The following is a 27642-nucleotide window of genomic DNA, read 5'->3' on the forward strand; positions in this document are numbered from 1 at the left end:
TTCTCCATTTGCTGTGATTGTATGTTATGATGTTTAAAGGGAGCAAGGGAAGCCTCTTCTCCTTAGTGACTTCATAGTCACTAATATATATAATATATATGTCTATATATATTAAAAATACAATATAATAAATATAAATATATAATTATTGTATAATATTTATAGATAATATAATCTTTTTCTTGGGGTGATGGGGGTAATCTGAGCAGGTGCTGATTGGGAGCAATCTGCCTCATCCCTTTGGACTTACTCTTTATGGTGAGAGAATCTACTGGACAGACTGGCAGGCCAAAAGCATCCAGAGCGCGGATAGGAGGACTGGGCAGGCTCGGGAGACACTGCAGGACAATCTGGAGAATCTTATGGATATTCATGTTTTCCACCGGCACAGGCCACCAGGTACAGAGCTCAGGCCCAAGCCCCACTGTGCTGAGAGCCTGCCCAGGCTCTGCCGTGTGGCATGTCTTTTCTGCAAGCAGCTGACCTGTCAGCCCTCATTGTCTTAAGCGTCTGTGTGGACTATGAGAGTTTGAGGCTTGGTATTTGAGGGCATTCTAGGATGCATTTCTACAGCTGCTGCATCCCTTTTGTGTGCCAGTGCTACTGGCTCATGGATTTCTCATTCTCTTTTCCATAGTACATACAGCATGTGAAGTTAACAATGGAGGCTGCAGTCACCTGTGCCTTTTGGCACCTCTTCCAAAAGGTTACAGCTGTACTTGCCCTACAGGGATCAACCTGCAATCTGATGGCAAGACCTGCTCCTCTGGTGAGTGTTCTCTGTAGAATCCTCATTGCAGTTTTGTATCAGAACTACATTTTGCCTCTGCCTTGTTAGAGAACAAATTTCACTTTTATGTGCTTACCTGCTTTATGCCTTGAAAAACCCATTTGGTGCCTGTACCTTCAAATGTGAATGGGAATGACTGTAAAGAAATTTACTGATAAATGGATTGATGAAGGAGACATTTTTCTTGAAATTACATTGGACAAGTAAACCAAATGTCACTTTTTTTTCCGTACTTTTGCCCTGATGTTGAGGTGAATTCTTAAACTACAAGGTGATACATTCTTTAATAGGTCTGTGTACACTCCTCCTGTGGACCTTCTTTTGAGGATGGTGGAAAGTGCTTTGCTTCAGGCCATGGTACATCCACTTTTCCTCCCTAGCAGGAAAAAAGTGACTCCTAATTTCCATTTCCTACACATACTAACAGAAGTAACTCTTCTATGAATGTAATGCTTTTCAACTTGGTTGTAAAGAAGCATTAAGTAATGTTTAATGAAGTGATCCTTTGTACACAGACTGTTGGTAAACCAAGATCTGTCTGAGACACTTTGCCTTTTCCACTGAATTGGATGTAACCTCTAGAATATTTCATAAATGATGCCTACAGTTTACTGAACTTGTTCTTCACGAGTATGTGTCCATTGTCCACTCTGCAGGAATGACCAGCTTTCTGATCTTTGCCAGAAGGACTGACATCCGGATGGTCTCTCTGGATATCCCCTACTTTGCAGATGTTGTTGTCTCAGTCAATGTCACCATGAAGAACACCATTGCAATTGGAGTGGATCCTCATGAAGGTCTGAACTTCTTTCTGTATCTCACTGTGTTTGAAAAGCAACAAGTAACTTCCTACCTAAATGTCTGAGTAAAGACTCAGGCACCTTACTGTAGGCTGTGGATTTGGGTAGTTTTTATTTTCCTTGTATGTGCTGTGAATAATTCGTTTCCAGTGAGGAAAGGAATATCCTTACAGAAAAGCAGAGAACCCAAACTATATGGAAAAAACTGCCTGCAATATTGAGTGAGGTTCCTGTGCATTTTGGATTTAATAAAGTTCCTCTTGCTGAGGCCTTTTACAACAGTAGAACTGAGACCCTGGTTGTTCATGTATAGTAAACATCTGATGCTGTGCTGGATGTAAACAGCGTTGCACTGTAAGGTAGATTATTTCATTTTGAGAAGTCAAATGTGGAACTCTATTACTAGCTGATGATATTAGGTGTTCTCTGTCCCTGTGTGAAGGTCAGACCTTGTGTAAAGGTCCTACATATTTTGGGGAGAATTGGAAGAAGAAAATTTGCACTGTTTTATCATTCTACCTTAATAATCTTGTGCTGTTATTATTTCTGTACAATCAGATCCATTTTGAATCATGTAGCAGGTAGTCAGAGACCTGGATCTGACTTTTTTTGAAGATTTTGCTGTTTGGTTGTTGGGGTTTGGTTTGGTTTTGTTCTGGGCTTTTTCAAGTTTCTTTCCCTTCTTCAACCCAGGAAAGGTTTACTGGTCAGACAGCACATTGAGGAAAATCAGTCGCGCTGCCCTTGATGGCTCACAATTCGAGGACATCATCACTACAGGTGAGGGAGATTTGGATCTGAGAGCCTCTTGCTTCTATGCAGTATGAAAAGAGAGATTTTCTGATACCCTGATAGAATACATACAGAAAGGCAAGCAAAGCCTAGAGCAGTTGCCTACAAGATGGACAAGAGAAATACTGAAAGTTCCTGACTAAATTGGGAGAATAAGCAAAATATTTTTCTATTTTCTCAGGTCTGTTGACTACAGATGGACTGGCTGTGGATGCTGTCGGCAGGAAGATATATTGGACAGATACAGGAACAAACCGGATTGAAGTGGGAAATCTCGACGGCTCCATGAGGAAAGTCTTGGTCTGGCAGAACCTCGACAGCCCTCGGGCAATAGCTTTATACCATGAAATGGGGTTAGTGTTTTCAAGAGATTGTCTAGGAGTTATATAGGACTTCTGATCTCCTTTTCTATAATAACTTGCTGACTTTTCCCCAGGTATATGTACTGGACAGACTGGGGTGAGAATGCCAAGCTGGAACGCTCTGGGATGGATGGCTCTGGACGTGTGGTGTTGATCAGCAACAACTTGGGCTGGCCTAATGGGCTGGCAGTGGATAAGGCTGGATCCCAGCTGCTCTGGGCTGATGCACACACTGAGGTCTGGTTCTGTTCTTCAGTGTTCTGTGTCATTGGGTAATTGGTAGCCTGGAGGCTGCTTTGAAGCTCTTGAGCAAGTTGTTGAAAGAGCAAGGGGAGTGTAAGCTTTTCTGAGAGTATGGGCTATGGAGGGAGGGTGAACCTGAGCAACATCACTCAAGTTCACACCTGAGACTGTTTCGCACTTGCTACAGTAAGTGCTAGCAAGAGGAGATGTGTTTTGAGTATGGGGTGATGTTCTGCTCCTTCCTGTAGCGGATCGAGGCTGCGGATCTCAACGGCGCCAACCGCCGCACCCTGCTGTCTCCAGTGCAGCATCCCTATGGCCTCACCCTGCTGGACTCTTACATCTACTGGACTGACTGGCAAACTCGCAGCATTCACAGGGCTGACAAGGACACTGGTGCTAACGTCATCTTGGTGAGGGCAAACCTGCCTGGCCTCATGGATATTCAAGCTGTTGACAGGGCACGGCCCCTGGGTAAGTTGCTCCTCAGTTGGTGGGTGTTGGTGGTGGTGAGAGGAGTCCTTCAGAGCTGTCATTGGAAAGAGTCCATTGGTGTAAAGTCCTTTGGTGATAGAATGACTTCTCAAAAATCAGCTTTTCTTCTGATGCTCTCTTTTAAGGCATCACTTCTTCCCCCTTCAACTATTTTTGCACTCCTTCCTGTTTACCCAGCTCTGTAGGTCTAATAGGTCTAGTGTTTATTACTGCATGCTTTTTGGCCCCTTTATCCCATTTTCTTCACTGGATTGCACTGACAACCTCATTCTTGCACACAGCAGAGCCGCTTTTTTAGAGGAACTGCACAAGGCATACCTTATTAGGCTTCACCAGACCGTACTGCCGTTGGACAATTTCCCTTTTTTAACTTCAAAATACTCTAATTCTTCTTAAACCAGTTGCTGAAATTTTATTTCAAGTTCTAGTATTACTTCCCAATCATTACAGTCTTCATCTTTTTGTCTGCCTCTTTGCTCTGCATAATCTCTGCTGCTTTAGTTGCTCTTAATATATCATGCTGTCCAACTATTCTGTGCCAGAGTCAATTCTTTGTCACTCTTTGGGGATCCTATAACACCCCATCTTGCCTCCTTGCTTTTCAGTGGAAGTTGTTGCTTTGTGTTGTAGTTTTATTTTGGTAGAATTTCCCCAATACATAATTCAACAGAAAACTGTGCTGCTTTTCCTGTGGTTACTAACAGCAGAACATCATTCTTGACTGTGTAACTTGGCAATATAACTTAGAGGTGACCAAAAGTCTAGCCATCATATCCACATTGTCTTCTTCCCACTCCCTGCACCTGTCTCCTGGGCTTATTCCCTCCTAGTAAATGTATGCTGGGTTCTTTACAATTAAAAAAAAAACTTATATGACCCTAATATGTCAGGCGCTTCCAGCAGGCTTCTCTGATGCCTTTGTTTACTTGCCACTGTGTGCAGCTAAGTTGAAACAGAAGCTTCTTTGTCAGCCTGGCCTCTGGTACATTGTCACACTATTTCCCCACAGGATTGGATCTTTGTCAGCATTACCATTTCCAGCAGTAATAAAGTTAAACTGCAGTTGCATAAATCTGTGAGCATTTGGCTGTTTCTTTTTCCATGGGAAAACTATGATTAACAAGGAATACAGGTTAAGATTTTTCTTCTAATGATCCCTCTTCTTCTGGACCCTCCTGTTGTCCTTGCCAATCATGCCAATACCTACCACGAATCTTGGAGAGGGAGAGTGTCTCTGTACAAAGGGCTGTAGATTCCCAGCAAGGCTGGGATGGTAAGGGTGAACTCAGCTGCTAGCAAGTTGTGCATGTATGTAGCCTTGAAAATAAAGCTTTGGTCTGTGAGATCCTAAAACTACGCTTTCCCTGTTTCTAAAGGCTTCAATAAATGTGGAGTTCGTAATGGTGGCTGCTCCCACCTTTGCCTACCTCACCCCACTGGTTTCTCCTGTGCCTGCCCCACTGGCATCCAGCTAAAGAGAGATGAGCAGACATGTGACTCTTCTCCAGAGACCTACCTGCTTTTCTCCAGCCGTGCTTCCATCCGTCGTATCTCGCTGGATACCAGTGACCACACAGATGTGCACATACCTGTCCCTGAGCTGAACAATGTCATTTCTCTGGACTACGATAGTGTGGATGGCAAGATTTACTACACAGACGTATTTCTTGATGTTATCAGGTGGGTGCCAGTCAACTGCTTGGCCGGTGCCCAGGTCACCCAGGGGCACGTGCTGAGTGTACCAGTAAACTGGGGAGACTGAGCACTACACCACTACCTACCCCTTGTCTTTGGTACACAGCATCATGTGTATCAGTGAACTCATGCTGAAGGTGTGTTTAACCTGCTGGAGACTGGGGGGAAAGGTATTAGGGAGGTAGTAGTATGCAGTGGCCCTGTGACTGATGGAGATCCAGCTTTCCAGGAGCTGCCTGTTCCTCACTGCCATTTGTCACTGATTTCTATCCAGGCGGGCTGATCTGAACGGCAGCAACATGGAAACTGTTATTGGTCAGGGTTTGAAGACTACAGATGGCCTGGCAGTGGACTGGGTTGCCAGGAACCTCTACTGGACAGACACAGGACGCAATACCATCGAAGTGGCCAGACTGGATGGAAGCTCCAGGAAAGTGCTGATCAATAACAGCCTAGATGAACCTCGAGCCATTGCTGTCTTTCCCAAGAAGGGGTAGGTGTGGGGTTATTGATAGGGCAGGGGAAGGGCTGCACAGAGGCAGACTGAAAGAGGAGGTTGTGGGAGGAAGAAGAGATGTGCCACGTGAATCTGCAGGTACCAGCAAGAGGATGACTCTGAGTCCCTTGTAGTAGTAGGAGGCAGACGGTGAATTTAAAGGTTGGACAGATAGCTGTGAGAAGAAGACTAGAGACTCTTTTTTGAATCTGAAGAATCTGGCAGTTTCATTCATAACTAAAACTTTCCTTAGGCCAAATGAAATGATCTTTTCTTCTTACACTTGCCTTTTATCTCTTCAGGTATCTCTTCTGGACAGATTGGGGTCACATTGCTAAAATTGAACGGGCAAACTTGGATGGCTCTGAACGTAAAATCCTGATTAACACTGACCTAGGATGGCCCAATGGATTGACTTTAGATTATGACACCAGGAGGTCAGTGCAAGTCATACTTGCATATGCTTAAGGGATGTTATGAGTTTTTTAGCCCTCTTAGCTTCATTTATTGGAGTAGCACTGTAGGTTTGGTTTTGGTTTGGGGGTGTTTTGGGGCTTTCTTCTTTAGTTTTTATTTCCTGATCCATCTTATGATTCCATGATCTTGGCCAGAAAATAACTAGAAGGTAAGGAGAGGTTGATTCGATGGAAGCTCACCTCTTCTCCTGTGCCTTCAGGATATACTGGGTGGATGCGCATCTGGATCGCATAGAGAGTTGTGACCTCAGTGGGAAGCTACGGCAAGTGTTGGTCAGCCAGGTGTCACATCCCTTTGCTCTGACACAGGTGAGAAGATTTTCCTGCTGACACCATTCTCCCTGGTGTGTTGGTGAGTTTGTACAGTGGACTTTGGGAACAGAGAAGTGTTAAAGTCTGAGGAAACCAAGATGGCTGAGGAGATAGTACTTAAATCCTCTCTGGAGCTAACAAAGAAAGTTTGTTGGAATTGTGGGGTGTAGACAGTCATCTTCTTTACAATAAGAGGGTAAGGGTTAGAAAAGGCTTTTGTTTTGGGCCTTCTGCCACTGGGATATGTTTTTTATAGGCATCCTGTGTCTACATGACTAAGCATGCTAATAATGGCTGTGATTTTTCTTTGCTGTCTCCCCGAGCAGCAGGACAGATGGATATACTGGACTGACTGGCAAACAAAATCCATCCAGAGAGTGGACAAATATTCTGGGCGGAACAAAGAGACAGTCCTAGCCAATGTTGAGGGGTTGATGGATATCATTGTGGTTTCTCCTCAGAGACAGACAGGTAAATAGAAGGACCTTGATTCAGGCCAATGTTAATTGTAGAACCAAAAAGAATCTGGAACCACTGCACTATTGTGGATGTCAAGTGAGGATGACATCTTTTTTTATGCTGAAACTATTCACACATCTTCCCTTAGCACATTCCTTGTCTGCCTGTGACTTTTCAGTCAGGTACATCTTAATGGTGTTTTGTTAAAGCTTTGATTAGCAAATGCCACTTACTTGTTGTTCACCCAACATTGTGTTGAAAGAGAAGAATGTGAGGTTTTTATTTTTTTTTTCTCTGCAACTGTGTTGTCTGGGCTTCTGTCTAAAGATTTCCAGTGCCTTCCTTTCAAGACTGCCCTAATCCAATTCAGTGTCTGGCTATTGTCATCTTAGCACTTTCTTAGCAATCAGATGATGGGCACATGCCAAGGACATGATAACTTTCTGGATTTGTAATAAGTATTTCTGGCTGAGCAGGAAAGATGGTTGTTACTCTGAGCCCCTTTTTGTTCAGATGTAACATATTTAGAAAATTGTTTGTTCCTTCCAGGTAGTAATGCTTGTGGAGTGAACAATGGAGGCTGCACTCACCTCTGCTTTGCCAGGGCCTCTGACTTTGTCTGCGCGTGTCCGGATGAACCAGACGGGCGGCCCTGCTCTACCAGTGAGTTTCCTGAGTGTCACTTGGGTAGTGGCTTCCATGAGTGAGCCACTGCTACTGCTTATGCAGTGGCAGCCAGAGCAGCTGGGGCTCTCCAGTATGTACATCTCATGCAGAGTCGTATATTGGAGCTAAAGCCAGCGGTTGTGAGCAGTAGAGCCTTCTTCTGTCCTTTTTGCTGACAGACTGAGTTTGAGATGGGAAGGCTGCTCATATAAGCTATAGAGAGTTTTGGAAATGGCCTATCAGACTTGTTCATCTGTCCCACACATTTGGAGTCCTGCTTATTTTCTTTGTTGTTCTAGTTCCTGGTGTGGTGCCCCCTGGTCCAGAACCAACCAGTGTAAGTGAGAGAAGTCAGACACCGCCTGGCAGACTAGGTACTTCAACAACCAAACCTCTCACATCTCTGGAAACAGTGGAAGGAAAGTAAGTGTTCTTGTTCTCTTGGAACTGGGGTGTGAAAGTCCCAGCTTTTGCAAGGTGCCACATGCAAGCCCTCCCTGGTTGCTATCATCCAAATATACCTATTCCTAGCCAAAAGAGGATATTCCAGCTCCAGATTTCACGTTCTTAATGGATGACACTATTATGACAAAGATGCAGAACATTGTTGAGATGGCAAGAAACAGCTGCAGATTCTTTCTGTCTGTTTTGTTGAAATGTGTGTGTAGGCTGACTGTACTTAAGTGTTAAAATCTGCCTTTAGCTCATGTGTTATTCATTGGATTGATTTTTGAATCTCCTAATTTTGAGAACCTATTTCTGAGAGGAGGACAGAGGAGTCTGTTGCCTCACTTCACTGAGACATCTCAGACTAGACCCACATAGCTGAGGAAACGGTTCTGTGCTGGGAAGGGGATAGCTTGCTTTGGGCAGAACAGAATCTTTGTAGCTCTAACATTTAAGTTACAATGCAGGTAGTTAAGAGACTCTTTTCTGCTAATTCCCTACAGCCTGCTATTTATACAGCTCAGCAAAAGAGTGGCTCTATAGTATATGGTTGAGTTATTTACAGAGCACAACTTGCACTTTGTTGAGTGTTATTTATTGGACAGAAATGTCTTCATGCTGACTCTTAAGACATTTTCATTTTTGCTTCAGCACTGATGCTGAAATTTGTTTCCTCAAATATACACCTGAGAGGGTACACCTGAGAGGCAAATCTAGAATGAATCAGATATAAAGATACTGCAGACTGTTCATTGAAACATCCATGCACCCCCCATATATATGTTTGTATATGGTTGTCTCTTCTCTGGATGCAGAGTATTGAAGAAGAGAAAGGAAGACCTGTGTTTTTTAACTGGAAAGGGAAGGGATATCAGTGCTAGCACATTCCATCCTGTTTCTTGATACCTTTGAGACTGTTGATTCTACTTTCAGTAAATAACTGTTCTTCTGTCATTCAGCTGCTCTGACAAAGATGCTAGGCAAGGCTTGTGCACTCGTACCAATGAGGCAGTGTTGGCCACCATGGGTGAGTTGCTTTTCTTTAACTCTTCTCCACTAGAGTTGTTCCTCCATATGTGCTCAGGGCATTCCAGTCCATACTGTCTGAAACTGAAATTGCTAAAACTCAGACTTGAGTTACTCAAATGCCCTCTGAGTACAGCAAAATGCCTCTCTAGACATTCATTAGATGGGGACTTTTCCAAATGACTTCTTGGTCTGAAGAGTAGTTCTGTTTTCTTTCGTTCTATACCTCATTCATTGGCTCTTCCCCTTAATAATACTCTTTTTCACTGTCCCCTTTGTGTTTAGTTGAAAATGGTTGACTGTGGTAATTGCTTCCCACTGCAGGAGTGACCTTCCAGCAAGGGGGTCTAACTCCTCCATTCCAACCCCTTTACAAAGATCTTGATGCTCCTTGGTTTGCTGCGGCCTGGGTGGGAGGAAAGTTTACTGTGTGTTTGTTTCATATGAAGCCAAACAAAACCCTCTGCTAAACCTTAATGTGCTGACATTTTAGTTTAGATATTTCTGTATGTGTAAAGCCCCAGCATTAGGCATTACACCAAGGTCAGTATTATCCAGTGAAATATAAAATGAGTGCATAAATTACTCTTGGTGTTCACTTTCAGGAGAAGGACTGCACGTCAGCTACATTATTGGAGGTCTTCTCAGCATCTTGTTTATTTTGCTGCTTATTGCTGCTTTAATTATATATAGGTAAGTGATCTTTTTTCCCTCTCTGGGCCAATTGTAAACTCTTGGGTTGTAGGAGAAGAAAGTCCATGAAAGCACAAAATCTTCCTTTATTGTCATTTACAGTCTTTTTTTCCTCCATTGGAAAGCATGTTTGATGATTTTATTTGCAAAGTTTGAGTCCTGTGCCTCTAAAGTGTTGGTCATGCAGTTCTACTATTTGAAACTTTATTGGCTAAATTTTCTGCAGAGAGCTTATGAGTTATGGACAGGGATGTGAGATAATTCGTATCTCAGTAAATGTGTGAGCTCATGTACTTTCTGACAGATAACTTCACCAGTTACTGCCATGATAGCTTTTGTGGTTACATGGCAGTGCCTTGCCCTACTGGTAGCTAGTAAATGGACTCATAGCTGAAGAGCCAGGTGAAGCCAGGATTCTCTCTTTGAGGGACAGTGGAGATGGCTGGAGACATCCACTTGCTGAGCACTCAGGAACTTTGGATCCTGGCGGTGGGTTCCTGTGACTTTTCTGACGGCTCTCTTCCTCTAGGCATAATAAGTCCAAGTTTACGGACCCTGGCTTGGGGAACCTAACCTACAGTAACCCTTCATATCGGACATCTACCCAGGAGGTGAAGATTGAATCCATTCCCAAACCAACTATGTACAACCAGTTGTGCTACAAGAAAGAGGTAAGGGCTGCTACTGAGGACATAGGAGCCCAGCTCAAGCTGCTGTTGAATATTACAGGCCTCACTGCGTGGAAGGATTGCAGCTTGTGAGCTTGTACTTCTAGGACATAGAAGGACAGCTTTAGTGAATTGTTCAGACTGCTATGGAGCTCAGCCAGCAGCACTTCTTCCCCAGTGAGCTGTAGTGAATTTGACCTGTCTTCGGTTTCCTGCTTCTCATCCATTTTCACAGTGTCTTGCATTTCATTTGCATTGGGTGCTGTCCCTTGAAAGTGTGTGAGCCAATTGGAATTGTCTTCCTTGGATACAAGTCCCGGTTAGTGACTGTGGCACCAAGGTTGCTTTGGACAGTCACCAAGGGAACCAGGCAGCCAGAAGGGGTTTGGTGACAAGAATGTGGCTCCTGGCTGTGCACAGCCTGAAAGGGGTGGGGTAGGGGAAGAAAAGAGAACCCTTATTAAATAGAGCATTTTAAAGGCCCTTCAGAGGTTCATACTTTGGGCCACATGATGGAGAGAGTTTAATATGATATCTTGCAACTCTTAGTTTCTCCTCTCTTTTCTCCTCAGAAGCTTTCTTATCACACAGATAGCTTCTCATCTTCCCTCTTCTGATTTCCGTCCACATCCTCACGTCAGGTATCACTGCTCCCTGTGTTTGATCCCGCCTCCCTCACTCAAGCTCTGTTGTGTGCCTCAAGCGCTGTCCATACTAATTGCTTGGTTTTGGTTTCCCCTCCACCCTGCTTTCATGTCCTTAAACTAGCTCTAATGTCTTGTCAGGAACATATAAGTAATTTTCTGTGGGGGATTCTTTAGTCTGGACTTTAGCTATTCATACTCAGTGGTATCTTAAAAAGGCAGTTTCTGTTAGGACTATTTATGATTATCTGTTAGATCGGTTAGTTCCTCTAGCAGGGATCACAGACTTATGCAGGGGAGAATTTTCCCTTACTGTGCTTTTCAAAGGTACTATCCAACAGATTCCCCAAATCTTCAAGCCGTTTTAGCCTTATCTATTAAAGATAAACCAGGATTATTTATCTGGGAATCTAAATCCTTTCCATTTTTCTGTTAATTCTGATGCTCCTTGATATACACAGATGTATATTTCCTCACTCCCTCCACTTTCTCCTCAGGGATAGATGAGATGCTCCTTATTTGTCAGTGAGCCAAGTCAGATTTCACTACTTTAATCTCAGTGTGGTCCCTTTAGCCTCTGATCATTTTAATTGTTTCCCTATAATCTCCTCCTGTGTTGCTGTGAGACTTTGGCTCAATAGTGGTATTCCAGCTGTGCTTTGCTGACAGGTGAATCTAGAATGACTCAGATGTAAAGATTGGCAAACCTAGAATTGATCTCCTGCCTACTTTTACCATGAGGTTTTCTGTCTGTTTCTGCTTCCATTTTGTTTGGTGGGTTTTTTTCCTTCCTTTTTAGGCTCAGTGTGCTTGCTCCCTTCTGTCAGGGAATATGTATAGTTGAATGAGAAGAGCAGCCTCATCCTCATTCCCCTTCCACGAGTGAAGAATCATGGAGTTGGGCATGAGAGCCTTTGCAGGGAGGACTCATCTGGGGGTGGCAAAGAACTAAAGGAAGCTTAAAAATGGGTTTTGTCATTATGGCAGTTAAAGCCAGTGGCTGTTTACATGGAGGTCCAGCTTTTTGTCTGCTTCACTGTCGTCATTCCAGCTCTGCACTGCTCTTTGCCATATTTTTCCATAGACGTATTTTTTTCATCTATCATTCATCTGTCTTCTCCCTAGACTGGTCCTGACCACAGCTATACTAAGGAGAAGATCAAGATTGTGGAGGGAATATGCCTTTTATCCAGTGATGATTCCGAATGGGATGACCTCAAGCAGATTCGGAGCTCCCGTGGAGGGATCCTCCGGGACCACGTCTGCATGAAGACGGATACGGTCTCTATCCAGGCTAGTTCTGCTTCACTGGATGACACCGAAACTGAGCAGCTGCTGCAGGAAGAACAGTCTGAATGCAGCAGTGTTAACACAGCAGCAGCCACTCCTGAGCGGCGGGGCTCCCTCCCAGACACAGGCTGGAAACACCAACGCAAGCCCTCCACAGAGAGCGAGGTCTAAAGTACACGTGACTTTGGAAGCAGTCGTACCCTCCCAACCCTCTGCTCTGCACAAAAAAGACAGGACTCTGCCTGCCTGGCCAGGAAGGGCGCAGAGACCAGCCTCCCTTGCAAGAGGCCTGGGACTGGGACTGCCTTTCAGCATGGAGCTTGGGCTGCTGTGTTGTTGGAGATGGAGGATGGGTGGGTTTGTTGGAACCCAGAGACCCTTTTGACTCATTTTCACTGTCTGTGGTTTATTTATATGTTCCCTTTTCCTGGAAGCTGCCACATTAACTTTTTCAGTGACTCGTCTGGCCTGAATCTGGTTTGGAGTCTCTGTTCCCTGGCAACCTGCAAGTCCTGTGCCATCCAGCTCACGGTCAATGCCCATGAAGAGAGCAGAGCTGCCTCATTGCTGGCTCCTGGTCACAGAAGCACCCCTAGTCATTCCAGCACTAGCAGCACTCTTTGAGGCTTTGTGTTGAGGGGTCTCTGACATGAGAGAGGTCTTGGTATAGATGGGATATACTTTGGGGCTCAAGAGGACACTGACACAGCATCGGGTCACCTTGTAAAGGCATAAAGAGGGTAACCACAGTTGCTGAGACTCACTTCATGAGAGCATCACTGCTTACTTTCATATCTGCTACTAAAAACTTTAAGGAATGCTCAGATTAGAGCACCGTGTCTGTTGCTGGCAGCAGACACTGCTCCTGTTCTCCCCTTTCCTGTTACAACATGTTTCTACTCTGGAAAAACAAGAGTCAGCAAATGGCCCTTTCCAAACTGTTCCCTGTGGGTACTGGAGTTTGAGTGCTGAACTTGAGATGAGAAGAGATTGGTATTTTACTGAGCTCTACAGAGCTAATGGAAGGAAATGGATCACAGCAAGACCTAAATTTTACTGATCTTTGCATAACTGATAAATTAAAAAAGAAAATTTGCTAGATCCCCACTAGTCCCAATTCTGCAAGGTCCCAATTATTTTGGCCTTTAGGACCTTTGATTACCATAGTAAGGGAAAAGAGAGGCTTCCTAGGTCGAGTCTTTCCCAGGGGAATGCTCAGTGCTGACAGTTAGGAACTGCTTTATTACTAGGCTGAGCCCATTTGACCTAGAAAGAGAGACAATAATCAGGGAGCTTCAAGGGCCATTTTAAGTAGTTGTTTATCAGATAGAATTGCACTTTAAGTTCTTCTGTTACCACTTAATAGCTCTCCTTGCCAAATAATTTTTCCCATCAGCTGCATGAGCTTCAGTTGTTCTCTGGCCTCTAAGACTGTTACCCTTTAGGGAATGTCATCCTACCCTTACAGCCAAAACCCAGCAGCATTTGGAGCTGGGTCTTGCATGCTCCCAAAGGACTATTGACACCTCTTCATATTCTCTTGTCATCTGTTTGTTCAAAAAGAAAAAAGAGAAATTATTGCTTGACACTTCTTCAAAAATGAAATTGATATGAACTCCTCAAATCACATGGTGAAATATTAAGCATTAAGCCAGATCCTTGGAAGCAGAACTTCCCAGTGCAGAATTTCTCACTGCAAACTTTGTAACCTGTATTATTGCCTGGAAAGAGGTCAAGTACATTCCCACCCCTGGTGTAAAGAGAGCAAAACATACACTGGAGTATGGTTCAGAGGCAGGGGGAGGGTACATCTCCCATGCAGTGTTCTTCAGCTGATTAAAAAGGAGAATCATTCTACTCTGCTTGAACCTTGTTTATATACTAACAGGCCTGCTACCCCTGAAAAACACAACAGTTGCTAGTGGTTTGCCTGTACTTTCCACAGCAGAGGTAGCTTTATAGATAGGGGAAGGTTGCAGCTTCAACCTGGCTAGATGGCTTGAGACTCTGTCCCTAACTGCACCACTGAGCAGACTGGTGTATATTCCTGTGGAAAATGAACTGGAGCTAAGGCTTGGATTTCCCTGTGTTAATGTGGGGCTCTTCCCTACTCCTAGAGGGATTTATTTTTTTTTAATTAGATTTTTATTTAATTATTTATTTGTTTGACTCCAGCCTTGGAAGCATTGGTTTTGTTGGGCAGAGGCACTTTTGGATTGAGGTGTGGACTCAGCTGGGAACTGAGAAAGGAGTGTGTATCACTGGCAGAACCCTGCCCACCTAAGCCACTTCATGCAGGGACAAAACCAGAGAGCTCAAGCATAGGCAGAAGAATCAATTTGAGCAGAAACCATGTGTAGGGGCAGGGGCATCAGGGCTGGGAGTGGGGGGATCGGGGATTGGGGAGGAAGGCTCTGACTTGTAGGAGAGAAGGATTTCTTTGGGTTTTGGAATGGATTGTTAGGTTTTTTTCCCAATAGCTTATGTGACCATGCACCAAAATCCTGAGGTGGGACAGGGGTGAAGGGAAACATCTGCCCAGACCTGTCACTTAAGATTAAGTCAGCCTGTCAGAGTAATTGCTGTCCAAGTCGAGAGTGTGGAGTGGAATGAAAAGGAAAAACAAAGTCATTCTTTTCAACAATTCCTGGTGTTTGTGATCTCTACCTTGATCAATATTCTCTGCTGCTTCTTAGGAGAGACCCTGCACACTCGAGCCTAACAACCATTCATAACTGCTCTCTGCTCCCTTCCTCAAATGATTATGGTGAAAAAGAGCAATAAAATATCACAGAGCCTCCTCTGCCAGTGAGGTTAGCAGAAACTCGTGTCTTTCCCAGAGACAGCCCCAGTGAGATCCTGCCTTGGGGATGCATCATGGTTCCCCATTCCAGAAAAGAGAAGACCCTCGTTGCACTTGGGATGTTAAGAATGTAGAAAGGCTGCTGGAAGATGATCTCTTGAGCACTGATTTACTATGTAAAAAGCAAACCTCTCTCCTGTCTGTCCCGAGCTAATGTCAGTGATTTCCGTGTGTTCCTGTGTAATGGTTTTAACGTTACTCACTGGAGACATTGGATTTTTCTGGAGTTATTTAACCACTGTGTTCAATATTTTAGGGGTTGATGATAATTTAATATAAATTTAGCTTTTCTTAACCACTCTGCCTGGCTTTTGGTTGTGAATCATGCATTTTATTTGGACTCTGAATGAGGAACTCCCAAACCTGTTCAGACAGAACCTCAACTTTGCTTTATTTGAGAGGAGCAAGAAGGTAGGAATAGATTTGGGTTCTTAGAAACCTGATTGTAGCACACACTGTACCACTGATTTTGAATCAAGGGCCTGATAGATACACCCACTTTTGCAGATTTCTTCACACACTAAATACCTCTCACTCTTCCTCACCTTGCTATTTTCTCCCTCTTAACAACATGGCTGTTTATTTTGGTGTGTATTAGAACTGTAGGGATCTCAAGCCTTTTCCATGAGGAAAATAAAGCTCTGCAGAAGAGCTGCTTTTTCTTTCTGCAGGGAGTTTAGTTTAAGCTTCTGTTGCGTTTTTTATAACCAAGAGTTTAAATAGTGCAAACACCTGAGTAATGAATGAAACATCCACTAATAATTGACACTACAGTACTGGTGCCAATCTTGTAACACATTCTGTCCCTTTCTGCTGAAAGAACTACCTGAAACATTTAAAACAACTGTATTTCTGCTCATTTCACAATTCAAGCACAGTACAGAAGCCATTTCAGTCAGGTCATGATAAAATAGCCTCACTTTCAAAAAACTCATGGTGCTTATGTGGCATGGTGGAGAGAGGGCAGTGTAAGATTAATTACAGTTGTGTGCATGGCACTCTGCTGTCCCTTGTCTACCCATCAAAATTTTTCCTTCAACTTTTGAAGCTGAAGAAACAGGGAAAACACACTGTGCTCCAAAACCAGGTCACAGAATAGGTCACGGTGGAAAGGACACTGTGGGTCACCGGACCCAACCTCCCTGATCAAGAAGGGTCACCCCAGAGCACATGGCACAGGACTGATCCTGCGATCTCCAGTGAGGGAGACTCCACAACTTCTCTGGGCCACACAGCGAAGAAGTTCCTCCTCTTCGTGTGGAATTCCCTGTGCATCAGTTTCTACCCGTTGCGTCTTGTGCTATTGCTTGGCATCACTGAGCAGAGCCTGGCTCCATCCTCTGGCACCCTCCCTTCAGACACTGACAGACATTGATGAGGTCCCCTCAGTCATTTTTTGAGTTGCTGACTTGCAAGCTCACTGACCCTAGGAAAGAGAATGCCCATTCCTCTGTAATAGGATCTTCCTCAATCCATCAGCTCCGAGATGCTTTAGCCCTTTGCCAAAGGGTCCTGCGGCCTGAGCCGGCTGCCTTAGGACCCGGCGCTGCTCTGGCCGAGGCCCGGCCGCCCGCTGGCGTTCCCTCCCCGGGGGCGCGGCCGGGACCGTCCCGGTGGCTACCGGGCGGGGCCGGGCCGGGCCGCTGGGGGCTGCGCGCTCCCGCGGCGCTGCCGCCGTCTCGGGAGCGCGCGGAGAGCACGCGCTGCAGCTGCCGGATTCAAACGGGCCAATGAGGGGCGCGGGCGCGAGGGCGGGCGGGGCCGGCAGCGGCCAATGGGCGCGGCGGACACTGGGAGGTGCGGGCGGTGCTGGCGATTTCAAACCCCGCCGAGCAGCCGCCGGACCGTCGCCGGCCGGACCCGCCGGGCCCAGGTGAGCCCCGATGTCCTTGTCCCGTCCCCGGTGAGCCCCGGCCCCCTTCCCGTCCGCTGTCCGCGCCCGTGGGAGGTGGCTAGGCCTTCCTCCGCCGCCAGGCCCGAGCCTCCTCGTTTCTCCCGGGGACCGTGTGGAGGCGCAGTCCCAGCGGCGCGACATCTCCCCGCGGGGATGGCCCGGGCCCGCGCCGGCATCCGCCCGCCGAGCCCGGCGGCGTGAGGATTGCGGCCGGTAGCGGCGAGAGGCCGCGGCCTGTACCGCCGCGCTGCTCGCTCAGGCCGCCCGCCAGCCGGGGGCGGTGGGAGCCGCGGGCTCGGCGGCTCCGCTGCGGCCGCCTCCGTCCGTTGTGGGCCTGGGCTGCTGAGGGGGTTCCGTAAGGGGCGGCCGGGAGAGTGGGCACGGGGGCCGGCGGGGGAACCGGGCACCCTTTAAGGGAAATGCGGACCGGGCGCCTGCTGTCTCCTGAGGCTGCGTGCAGAATCGGTTCCCCCTCTAGAATGTCCTAAGAAAAAACATTCTCTGAGGTGATTGTAATGCTAAACCCAAAGGCGCGAGCTCATCTCTGATTTCTGCAGTTCTGTTGTTGGGTGCAAGTGTTAAGATTACCAGAGCCCCTCACTAGGAGATGCTTCCTGTTGAATCCTCTCTAGTATATGCGAAGAAGGGCTGCATAGAAGTGTGTGTCCCATGTTTCTACACACGCGCCTTTCCTGCATTTCATTTGATTTTGCTTCTGAATCAGACAGTCTTGTGGTTCTTCCGAAGACAGTAGTTTTCAGGTTGGCGTACAGAGGGTTTTCCTCCTGAATGCGGTCTTCTGTCAGTGGGAGACCCAAAGTTTTGGGGTCGAAAGACAGGCTGAGGAATGATACTTCAGTGTACCTTAAGCAAACCAAGTTTCTGTTTTAAGAATGAAATTTTAAAAAAATCATATGTGCTACAGTTTTCTAACTGATTTGTGTTTGTTGTGTAGCATTTATCTCATTATTCTGAGGTTTTTGCTTTTTGCTGATCTTAGTGTTTCATTTTCTGCTATTTCAGCGCAGTTCAAGGTGTGTGGTGCAGGTGAGAAGGGGATGAGTAGTTGTCAGGATGTTGAGCCACCAGCAATGGGAGCCCTTCCTAATGTATCACTGGTGTATCAAAGAAAGTGTTTCTCTAGGCTTTCAGTGAATCTATTAGTTTGAAACTGTAAAGCTGCTTAGTTCAGAATGTGTGGAGTCTCGAATATTGGAGTATTCTAAAAGTCTACTCAGAAAAGTCTGTCACTAAAACTTTGAGAAAGGTTCACCTCAGAAGGTAGAATGATCGAGTGTAAATTGCCTGTGTAGTTTTGACTTTGGTGTCCAACATGAGATCAGTTGATTGTGCAAAATTTAGAATTTAGAATTTGGTTTTCTTGCCTCAGGCTTGGCCTTTGTTTAAACTTCACTGTTTTGGTAGCTTCCTCCCATACTGAACTTACAGATTCACCGTTTGGGTTTTTTTCTGCTTCAGGATTTGTGATAGGGCTAAGCCTTATAAGCAACTTCGAGAGAGTGATACATCAAAGCACAATCACTGGCAAATTAACTAGGGGACCTGCTCTAGGAAAAGCTATGTGACGACTTGACAAGAAGAAATTTGAATTTTAGGAGTATGAAAGTTGTTGAGACTGCTTTAGATCTGTATTGATGGAAGGTTTCTCCTTCCTCTCCCTCCTCTCCATATTCTAATATGAAAAAGGGAATGCATGGTGATGGAGCATGATTCCTGGTTCTTGTACACATAGGACTTGTATTTTGTCAGACTGAACTTTCCTGCTGGCTCTCGTCCTTCCCCTGGTGTGGGCCAGTTATGTAAGCTGGGCCTCTGCCCCTGCAAACATGGTCTGCCACGGTGGGGCTGTGCTCCCATCCCAGTGTCTGCTAAGCGGGCAGATCTTGTTTCTATTTAGTAGTCAATGCAAACCTGAATTCAGAAAACCTGAATTTCAGTGTAATGTTATAAATTGTTTCACTCTGGGTGTTTAGTGATAAATTTATAGCTGAAAAGCACTTAGCATGTTGTAAGTGTCTTCAGTCAATCCTGGTTTGATTGTTTGGGGTTTTTTTGCTGCCCAGTTGTCATCTGCAAATGCAGCACTTCTGTTTCCCTCTTCTTATATATCACTTATGTACGTCTTGAACAGTGCATCCAATTAGAAACTGCTCTGAATGTTTTGTGGAGCAAAGATAACTATCTTAATTATCTAATTTTGAGGATTTTGTTGTGTAGGATGCATGACTGGAAGGACACTTGAGAGATGTAAATGCTTGCAAACCTTTAATTAAGGTTTTCAAAATCACGGTCAGTATTCATCTGGTTCCCTTTTTCTCTGTTCCTACCTCTCCTGTGTTCCACACTACCAGCAGCTGTCCTTATATGGTTTATAAAAGAAATATATAAACTTGTATTGCTAATTTGTTTGTAAACTATTCAATGTAAGTGGTTTGTCAAGTCTCTGCTAGAGCAGGATGGCATTAAAGCTATTTGCATCTGTAGCAGAGTGGTTGACTCAAGACAACATAGTCCAAGACTAATTTGGTGTTGCTTTGCAGATGCTTTGTTGTAGACTGTTCCCAGTGGTTCGTGTTATATGGGTGGAGTTCTGAAGTGACATTGAAAAGCCTTGTACCCTTTTGTTTAAATATTGCCTTGTGCTGGGCCGTGTTGCTCTGGCTTGTTTGAATAAAGACTCTGGATCTGAGCACTTGGACATTGTCTGGGGTTGTCTGTGACAGCTCGATCGCTGCGAATGTCAGATGCTGAAAAGCAGAAGCTGCTGTGCGTGTTCGTGCTTTCCTACTGAAGGGGCTAGAGGGAGGTGGTAGGAAAAGTAACTTGCACAGTGATTCAGTGGGAAGTACGGCTGGTGCTGGCGGTGCTTGGATGAGGCTTCTTTCTTCAGCTAGCTGAAAAAGATGGCTGGAGAAATACAGCCTTGCATCATATGGCTTGATGCTCTGCTGAGGAGGAATCAAGTGACACCCAGTCTTCCACCCTACCAGATTCTTCAGTTGCTATTGTCACTATAGAAAAGGCATCTTAAAATGTCAGACGATGGGCTAGAGAGATTGCTGATGAATCAGCTCTACCAGAGTGCTGTCATTACACATCTCGCAGCAGCATGAAATGCGGTGATGCTATGGTGCCAGCGCCTCGTTTGTACCTCCTTTGGAAGGCACCGTTTCTCCTTCCCCACGGCTGGCCTTGTTCCTCCTGTCGGGTTTCAGAACCGCTCCCTCCTTCAGTTAGGGATTGCTGGATGATTGGTGGCCGGGGATAATGTCTGCTGCATGCTCGGGTACGAGCGCAGCTCCCTGTTAGAGCAGTAATTGTTCTGACGGGTATGGGCGTTCGGGGTATGACTCATGAGCACAGCAGGCCTGGCGGGCCAAGCTGGTCACTGGTCACCGGCCCGGCGGCCCCTTCCTCGCCGAGAGGCGGCACCGCGGCCGCCGGCAGGGCCGGGCAGCGCCTGCTGCCGCTTGCCGGGCCCCGCGGGGGCTGCTCGGCGGCGGCGGGAAGGGAGCGCGATGTGCCCGGGGCTGCTGCGGGGTCAGCGCGGCGGGGCTGGCCCTGCCCTGCCCTTCCCTGCCCGCCTTTGTCTGGCCCCGGCGCGGGCCGGCTCCCGCCCAGGTGCGGCCGCGGCGCCCCGAGCCCCGCCCGCGGCGGGGAGGGGCTCGTCCCGGCCCGCCCGCGGTTCCCGCCCGCTGCCGCCGGGAGCCGGCCCGGAGCTGTCAGGGTGAGTGTCCGGCCGGGCCCGGCCGAGCCGCGGGCGGTGCGCGGCGGCGCTGGCAGGGCCCGGCTCGGCCCGGCCGTGGGGCGGGGGCGGCGGGCACAGACAATGCCGGGCGGGAGGCCTGCTCGCCGTGCCCGGCCGCGGCCTGCGGCCAGACACCCGCGGAACGGGAAACGTCGCCGGGGTGCGGGCACGCATCTGGGGCTGCAGGCAGAAGTCGAGGGGATGCTCTTCTGGAAGGTGCTGGGGATGGTGGGGGCGCCGCTAGTTGCAGAGGGAAGCCGTGCTGGAGAGAGCTTCCCTTGGAGAAGGAGGGAGCTAGTGATGTCTCCGCGGGAGCTTTCCTTCATCAGCAGTTTAGGCCGTCCTTTTAAAGAACATCACATGAGCCTTTTCATGCCCGAGCTTTGTAAAACCTCTTGAGGGATGGGGGGCTTTGCAGCCTACAAGCACAGTCCCACTGACATCTTTCACTCCCGACTGTCCACCCTTAGAATTATGTCAGTGCATGCCTGTGCACTTGCCCGTGTGTTGCCCTTTTCCCTTTTGCCCTTCTCGGCTCCTTAAGACTGGCTTCACTCCAGGTTTACCCATGCAGTTACAAATTGCTTTTGGTCTTAGCTGTAACAGAAGGTCAGTTTATTTTGCATTGTCTCTCACTTCCAGATGAACGTAAAAGAACAGCCCGAGTTACTTTCAGAGGCCATGTATTAAAGTGTATTTTTCCAGAGAAATTAAATATTTATATATCTTACCAATAACTCGTTGTTTGTGCTATTAAAATTTCACTGAGGTGAGTTAGGACATAAAAGATAGAGTAGGCAAGAGACAATATAATGCTTTTTGTTATTGAATGCCATTTCATTGCTGCTGAAGCAGTATCTTCCCTTTAGCATGCATTTCTACTTTTTCTTTTCTTTATTCTGAGGTCTTTCTGTTTTTTCATCGAGTCTGTGTATCCTGCAACTTATCATTCATCTACCAATTGGAAATGCCAGCCTTTAAAATTCTATAAAATTTTTATTGCTTACTGTGTTACGATTACTTGAGTCTTCAGCCGATTTTCTGAGCTACTTTATGTTGTGTCTAATGGGAAGGTTTGGCTGGCAAATACAAAAGAAACTGTGTTGGGCTAAACTTCTAAGAAAGTGAAACTTCATCATTTCAGAGCCAAAGAGCAAATGTGACCCAAAACTGCCATTAAACAAATAAACAAACAAACAATTCTTTCTGCTGGGAAAACTGTGGCTGTGCTACCAGAGATCTGTCTGCCAAGAAGTAGTTTTACCTGAAATGTGACATCCAACTATATACACCCCAAATTTGTGCCCTGCTGTATAGCAACATTTCAAACTGATTTTTCCTTTAAAAAGACCTGTCTTGAGTTCTCAGAACTTATTCTTGAGTAATCTTTTCGAGAATCTTTCAAAATATGAAAATATTTGACGGTGTACTTGTGCAACTGTAATATTCAATAGGTGAAAGTGGATAGGCAGAAGTAGACAATCAGTATCAATAACCAGCTGGTTTCGTTTAGCATAAAATGACTTCCTAGTCTGCCATTGTACATCTTCTGTAGAAAATGATCTGGAAGCTGGCACTTCACATTAAATACAGTGATAGGTGATGAACGTGTGCTTCAAAAGGAATCACATTTTAGAATGTTAATGATGTAAAGACTCCTCCTTAGCAGTACTCCATACTATGAGCTGTGATGTTAATGCGGTTCAGCTCTCCAAATTGTAGCAGGAAAAGCGTTTGTTTAGAAGTTGAGTAAGAGCTGTTCAGATTGGTGCATGGTGAATCGAAAGTTTGATTTTTTGATACTTTTCAATCTTTTAATGTGTTGATACATTTGTTTCCCAAACTTATGTATATTCATTTGGGAATTCTCATTTTTATGTTTGAAATTCTTGCATTTGTGCTGTCTTGTAACTTCTTTCCACTCTTGTTGCATTTTGCATGATCTCCCTTCAAAAGGTCCTGTTCTTTTCTTGATGGTCTTCATTTTCTCACTGTTCCATAATATAAACTTGCCCTGCCAAGAACTGTCAGAAAAGATTTGTTATTCATCTCCACTACAGATTTCTCGGGTGACTTGCTTTTGAAAATGTTGCATTGACCACTTTTATGACAAATGTCTCTCACAAAACTTACTTTGGCAGCTCAGTTGCTTCAGAGGTCTTGTTTTCTGGATTTTAGCAGAATGAATATTGTTACTGAAAGACTTAATTCTGTTTGTTCCAAGTTGTGGCAACAAAAAAACCTATGTAGGTCAAACACTTCATTGCTGCAAATTCACTAGTAATAACAGAATTTAGCTGTGTTATCATATAATGAGGCCACTTGCTATTTGGATGTTGACAAGTAATGACTTGAGGTTTACATGTCTTTGCAAAGAACCTTTTAAGGAAAACCTTTCTGTCAAATGTGGGATACTCTGTGATCACACAGAACCCAGTGACTTAATTGTAAGGAGAAAGCACCGTCTTTTATTCTGGTAAATGCAAGATGTAGACAGCACAAAATCTTGGCATTAGGACAGACATGAGCAGTGATGAAGCTAGAAAGACTGGATGTTTAAGAAGGAGATTTCCCTTTGTGACCGTGGAATACTTTCTGAGAAATTGTCTGTTCTAAAGGGATTTTTAAATTACTGGGGGGAGTTCAATTTTACCACTATTTTTAGATGCCAGATTCAGTGCAGAAGGCAACTTAACCCATTTTGTAATTGAAGTATCGATTGTAGATGTTAATGACTAAAAATAGTGGGGGAACTGAGTTGACCAGACTGAAAAAAATAGGTGAATCACTGTTTCATGGTCATTCAGCTCCCTTCCCTGTGTTTCTCTTATCATTGTGTGAGCCCCCCAAGTTTAGTACATTGTGATGTGGGGAGGGAAATTCTAGATTCTGTAGCGTATCACTAGGGTACAAGCAAGAGGTTGTACTTTATGGCAGTGAACTGATGTATATGTGTAAGGATAAAAATAATTGTAAATCAGTATCAGTCTGGTAGTGGACCAGCCTTTTTAATAGAGTTGCTATTGACTTCAGGGTTTGAACTGAATTGAGATTCGTAGTACTTGATTGAGGACTGTCCTACAGTAAGACTTCTTTCCTTCGCAGAACACATCCCTGGAGAGAAAGAAATGCTTCTTTTTATTGTTGAAGTAGGAAGCTCATGCTTTGTCAGTTTTCTAAAAACACAGAATGTAGATGTGTAGTACAGGTGCTAAAATTTTATCCTGGCCTTTCTGTTGCTGGCAGGTGTGTTCATCCTTTCTTCCCCTTTCGGTTTTTGTTCAGAATAACTTTTGTCCTTGTATTGGTTCCTTATGTGTTCTTCAGCCAAAAATATAAAGAAGCAATAGCTTGAATTAGTTCCAAGTTTCTCATTAAGAATCAGAACTACCTAATTTTCTATAAAGTTCACTGTGCTTGTTCTTCACAAAGGTGCATGTGACTTTGGGAAGAGACCACTGCATCTATTTACATTGTCTGCATCCATATTGAGGAAGTACTCCATTATTTCTGTATTGGTGCATTCAAATGAAGACATTCCTAATGCAAGCTCAGTTTATGCTGGCAAAGCTGTCTTTGTTGATGGCATTTGGCTGCAGAGCCAATTTGAGGGATGGGGAGTTTTACTGCTGGAAACTGTGTTCACTACAGGACATGCCTGCATCCATTGCTAGGTGGGCTGTTTGGAAAGCTTTTCATGTGAATTCAGTCTCATTTCTTGCTTTTGGAGAGAAGTCATCACCTCCATAGTGTTAGATATATTTTAACCCCGATTTCTGTTTTTGCCATGAGCATCCTGCTTTTGGGTGTGGAGTGGTGCTTTTTGTGTTGTTTCCATGTGTGTGTTTGGTTTTTGGTGGATTGGGTTGGGTTTTTTTAGTTGGTTTTTTTACTAGATAACATGCATTGAGTTTGAATCAGGAGTCTGTTGATTTCTATTTAATTTTGAACTCTCGGCTGACTGAAGGAGGTTTGGATGCAGTAACTCACTTGCCCTTTTGACCTCCTGATTGTTTAGGATTGGTATGACCTTTGAGTTCTCATCCCTCAAATTCTCATTGTAAATTTTAATCTAGAGTACCTTTTTCTGTCAATTCCTGACATGGAGGAATGCTGTGACTAAGGGGGGGGATTTGTTTTGCTTTTAGTAAGATGAACATTAAAAAAGATAGTGAAAGAGAATTAACAGTTCAGTAGAATGGGTTTTAGGTAGCCTCACTTCTGAGTACTTTGGAAGATCCTTTCATTCTCAGTGGTTAACACTGAGAGGTTCTGAGGTTCTTTGGACTTCTCCCCAGTTTTTTTTTCTTTAGAAGCACACGTGGTACCACCATGCTGATATCAAGAAAAAACAGCCATATTGTTTGTTTGAAGAGAAAGGAAATGAGAAGGACAAACCATAATAGTGCTTGGATACACTTGTTCATGTAGTCAGCTTGTGTTCTGACATTGACTCTTTGTTTTACTGCCATTGGGCAAATTAATAGTTGATGCGATTATAGTGAGAACAGTATTAAAATCCATAGGAACTTGTAAATATTTAAGGCAAGCTTAGTGTAATTTGCAGTGGGGCTGTGTGTGTCAGTGACAGGTAGGGGTCTTGGAGTTCTTTGTGTCTTACAGCTTTTCTTCTTTATTTATTGGGAGGTTGAGTTGTTGCTTAAGTATTTTCTAACTAATCCAGGAAGGAATAAAAAAGATTGTTTTTACTGTATGCTGTTGCTAACCTAATTTTGCTGTTGAGTTAGCTGTATGTGTTAGTGTTGCGTGGCTGACAGAAGGCTTTGAAGTACTTGCTTGTATTAATTTATGTGAGTGAAAATACACCCCTAATTCAAGGGATTAATTTTCTACAGAGAGCCTCTGAGTATTAGGTGAAATAGTTTCTGGGCTGAAGTATACAGCTTTGCTGGCATGGGCTGCATTTCTGTTAGGAGCATTCTGCTAGCATTGTGTACTTACATGCCTGTAGTGATAAATGGTTGTGTGTGGCTGGGTTATAGAGTTTTTGGCTTGGTCTGTGAATTCAGACTGGTGTATTGAAACGTGTTACTCCCTCTCTGTTTTTATTTTGTGCTTATAAATAACACTGGGAGCCCTTTCTACTGCTGCTATTTTAATTTTGCTGACCTCTCTGCATCAGACATGTTCTCTCATTATTTTCTGAGCAGTCAGGTTAGTTGTACCCTGAGTCTGAGATGAGCATTGAGCCTGAGGTCTCATCTGTCATACCCTAGTAGTCAATGTTCTTGTTTTAATCTAAAGGTCAGGGAGAAGGGGAAAACCACTAAAACTTGAATGACTAAGGATTTCAGCCCTACACGTGGCAAGAAATTGATCTCTTGTTGACAATTGCTGATGCTGGCTGTGTTAGAATTAGGGCAAAAATGGGTTTTGTTCTTCTGGGTAACTGTTCATTTCAGCTGTGCTGTTTGTAAAGCTGTTAAAATGACTGTCCTTATACTTGCATCTGATTATTTTTTGACACTGATTCATGGCACCTGTTGCTAAAAGCACGTGGCAGTAAGAGTCAGTTTTAGTGTTGATGGGAACACATTTTCGTTTAGTGCCTTAGCTGTAGTACATTCTTCCTAAAACTTAGGTGAGGTTATATTCCACATGCCTTTTCAGCTTACTAAAGGTTTCACAAATTGAGACTTCTAGTGTCCAAAATACTACAAATTGCACCGCTCTCTAATCTTTAATGGCTTCTGGTAATTTTCTAGAGCTAAAAAAAAATAATGGTCTGCTCTTCAAAGTGTGCATCTAAATATAGTTACAACCTTAGATTGCATATTAGCAATGAGATTTGCTACAGAACTGGGGGGAGGAGTTAGGGTTGGTTGGGTTTTTTTATAATTTTTTTAAAGTTTTTATGTTTTTAGGTGTAAGTATGTATACATCCAATATGTATTTTTCTTTTTCCAACTTGTCCTTATCTCCACAGAAATTACTGTAATTATAGAGAGAACCTGATTTACGATGGGGGACGACAGTGAGTGGATGAAACTGCCCATCGATCAGAAATGTGAACATAAGGTAGGCAGTCGTGGATTTGGCTTGCTGTGTATCCCTGCTCATGGTGATTTTGTAATGCTTCTGTATCTAAATGTGCTGCAATTGGGAAGTCTTGACAGCTGCACGGTGTGAGTATCAACAGATCTGAAACTGCATCAGCTCCAGCCAGCCTGGAGGCTGAATAACCTCTGTTAAAGCAGACTGCAGGAGCGTTATGTGTGCCGAAAGATCAGTACACTCATTCACGGGGAGAAATTACTCATCTGTAGCTGAAACTATTGCTGGGCTCCCACTTCTTCATTGGTGGCTGCTAGAACTTAGAAAGAGCAGGGGGGAAGACTGGCATCTCTCTAGATCATTCCTGGCGGGAGAAAAACAAGTGTTTTGTCCTGTTGCATGTTATTCATATAGACATTGAAGAGAAATCTCCAAGTGCCAGCTTGCTGAGCACACTTTCAAATATGGTTGAAGAGCTTTGTGAGCCTAGTGAGTTAGGTTGTAATAGCACAACATTTAAATGTCCAATTTCTGCTTCCAGCTATGGAAAGCCAGATTAAACGGTTATGAAGAAGCCCTTAAGCTCTTCCAGAAGATAGATGATGAAAAGAGTCCTGAATGGTCCAAGTATCTTGGATTGATAAAGAAGTTTGTGACCGACTCCAATGCAGTGGCTCAGCTGAAAGGACTGGAAGCAGCGCTTGCTTATGTTGAAAATGCTCATGTGGCTGGGAAGTAAGTAGCCTT

General features: G+C 44.7%; 3 protein-coding genes across 7 annotated transcripts in view; 2 read left to right on the plus strand and 1 right to left on the minus strand.

Annotated features, from left to right (window-relative positions):
- The window catches only part of LRP4 (LDL receptor related protein 4), an 83335-nt gene extending 67820 nt beyond the window's left edge, over positions 1–15515 (plus strand). For both annotated transcript variants that reach the window (XM_063398437.1, XM_063398438.1), the window contains exons 21-38: positions 210–399; positions 638–769; positions 1447–1587; positions 2284–2370; positions 2564–2735; positions 2819–2981; positions 3236–3461; positions 4859–5162; positions 5452–5670; positions 5976–6110; positions 6350–6458; positions 6788–6932; positions 7470–7583; positions 7886–8009; positions 8993–9060; positions 9665–9752; positions 10282–10423; positions 12190–15515. In XM_063398437.1, coding sequence (XP_063254507.1) covers positions 210–399; positions 638–769; positions 1447–1587; positions 2284–2370; positions 2564–2735; positions 2819–2981; positions 3236–3461; positions 4859–5162; positions 5452–5670; positions 5976–6110; positions 6350–6458; positions 6788–6932; positions 7470–7583; positions 7886–8009; positions 8993–9060; positions 9665–9752; positions 10282–10423; positions 12190–12525 — 2895 coding nt within the window. In that variant the 3' untranslated portion in view covers positions 12526–15515. The remainder of the gene's footprint in view (positions 1–209; positions 400–637; positions 770–1446; positions 1588–2283; positions 2371–2563; positions 2736–2818; positions 2982–3235; positions 3462–4858; positions 5163–5451; positions 5671–5975; positions 6111–6349; positions 6459–6787; positions 6933–7469; positions 7584–7885; positions 8010–8992; positions 9061–9664; positions 9753–10281; positions 10424–12189) is intronic.
- The window catches only part of F2 (coagulation factor II, thrombin), a 329241-nt gene that overhangs the window by 248463 nt on the left and 53136 nt on the right, over positions 1–27642 (minus strand). The gene's annotated exons all lie outside the window — the stretch shown is intronic.
- CKAP5 (cytoskeleton associated protein 5) overlaps positions 16954–27642 on the plus strand; it is a 51068-nt gene continuing 40379 nt past the window's right edge. For 2 of the 4 annotated variants that reach the window (XM_063398439.1, XM_063398442.1), the window contains exons 1-3: positions 16954–17090; positions 26828–26919; positions 27437–27630. In XM_063398439.1, coding sequence (XP_063254509.1) covers positions 26863–26919; positions 27437–27630 — 251 coding nt within the window. In that variant the 5' untranslated portion in view covers positions 16954–17090; positions 26828–26862. The other 2 variants (XM_063398441.1, XM_063398440.1) reach the window with 2 other exon arrangements.

The sequence above is a fragment of the Prinia subflava genome, chromosome 5, assembly GCF_021018805.1.
Source record: "Prinia subflava isolate CZ2003 ecotype Zambia chromosome 5, Cam_Psub_1.2, whole genome shotgun sequence".
Lineage (NCBI taxonomy): Eukaryota > Metazoa > Chordata > Aves > Passeriformes > Cisticolidae > Prinia > Prinia subflava.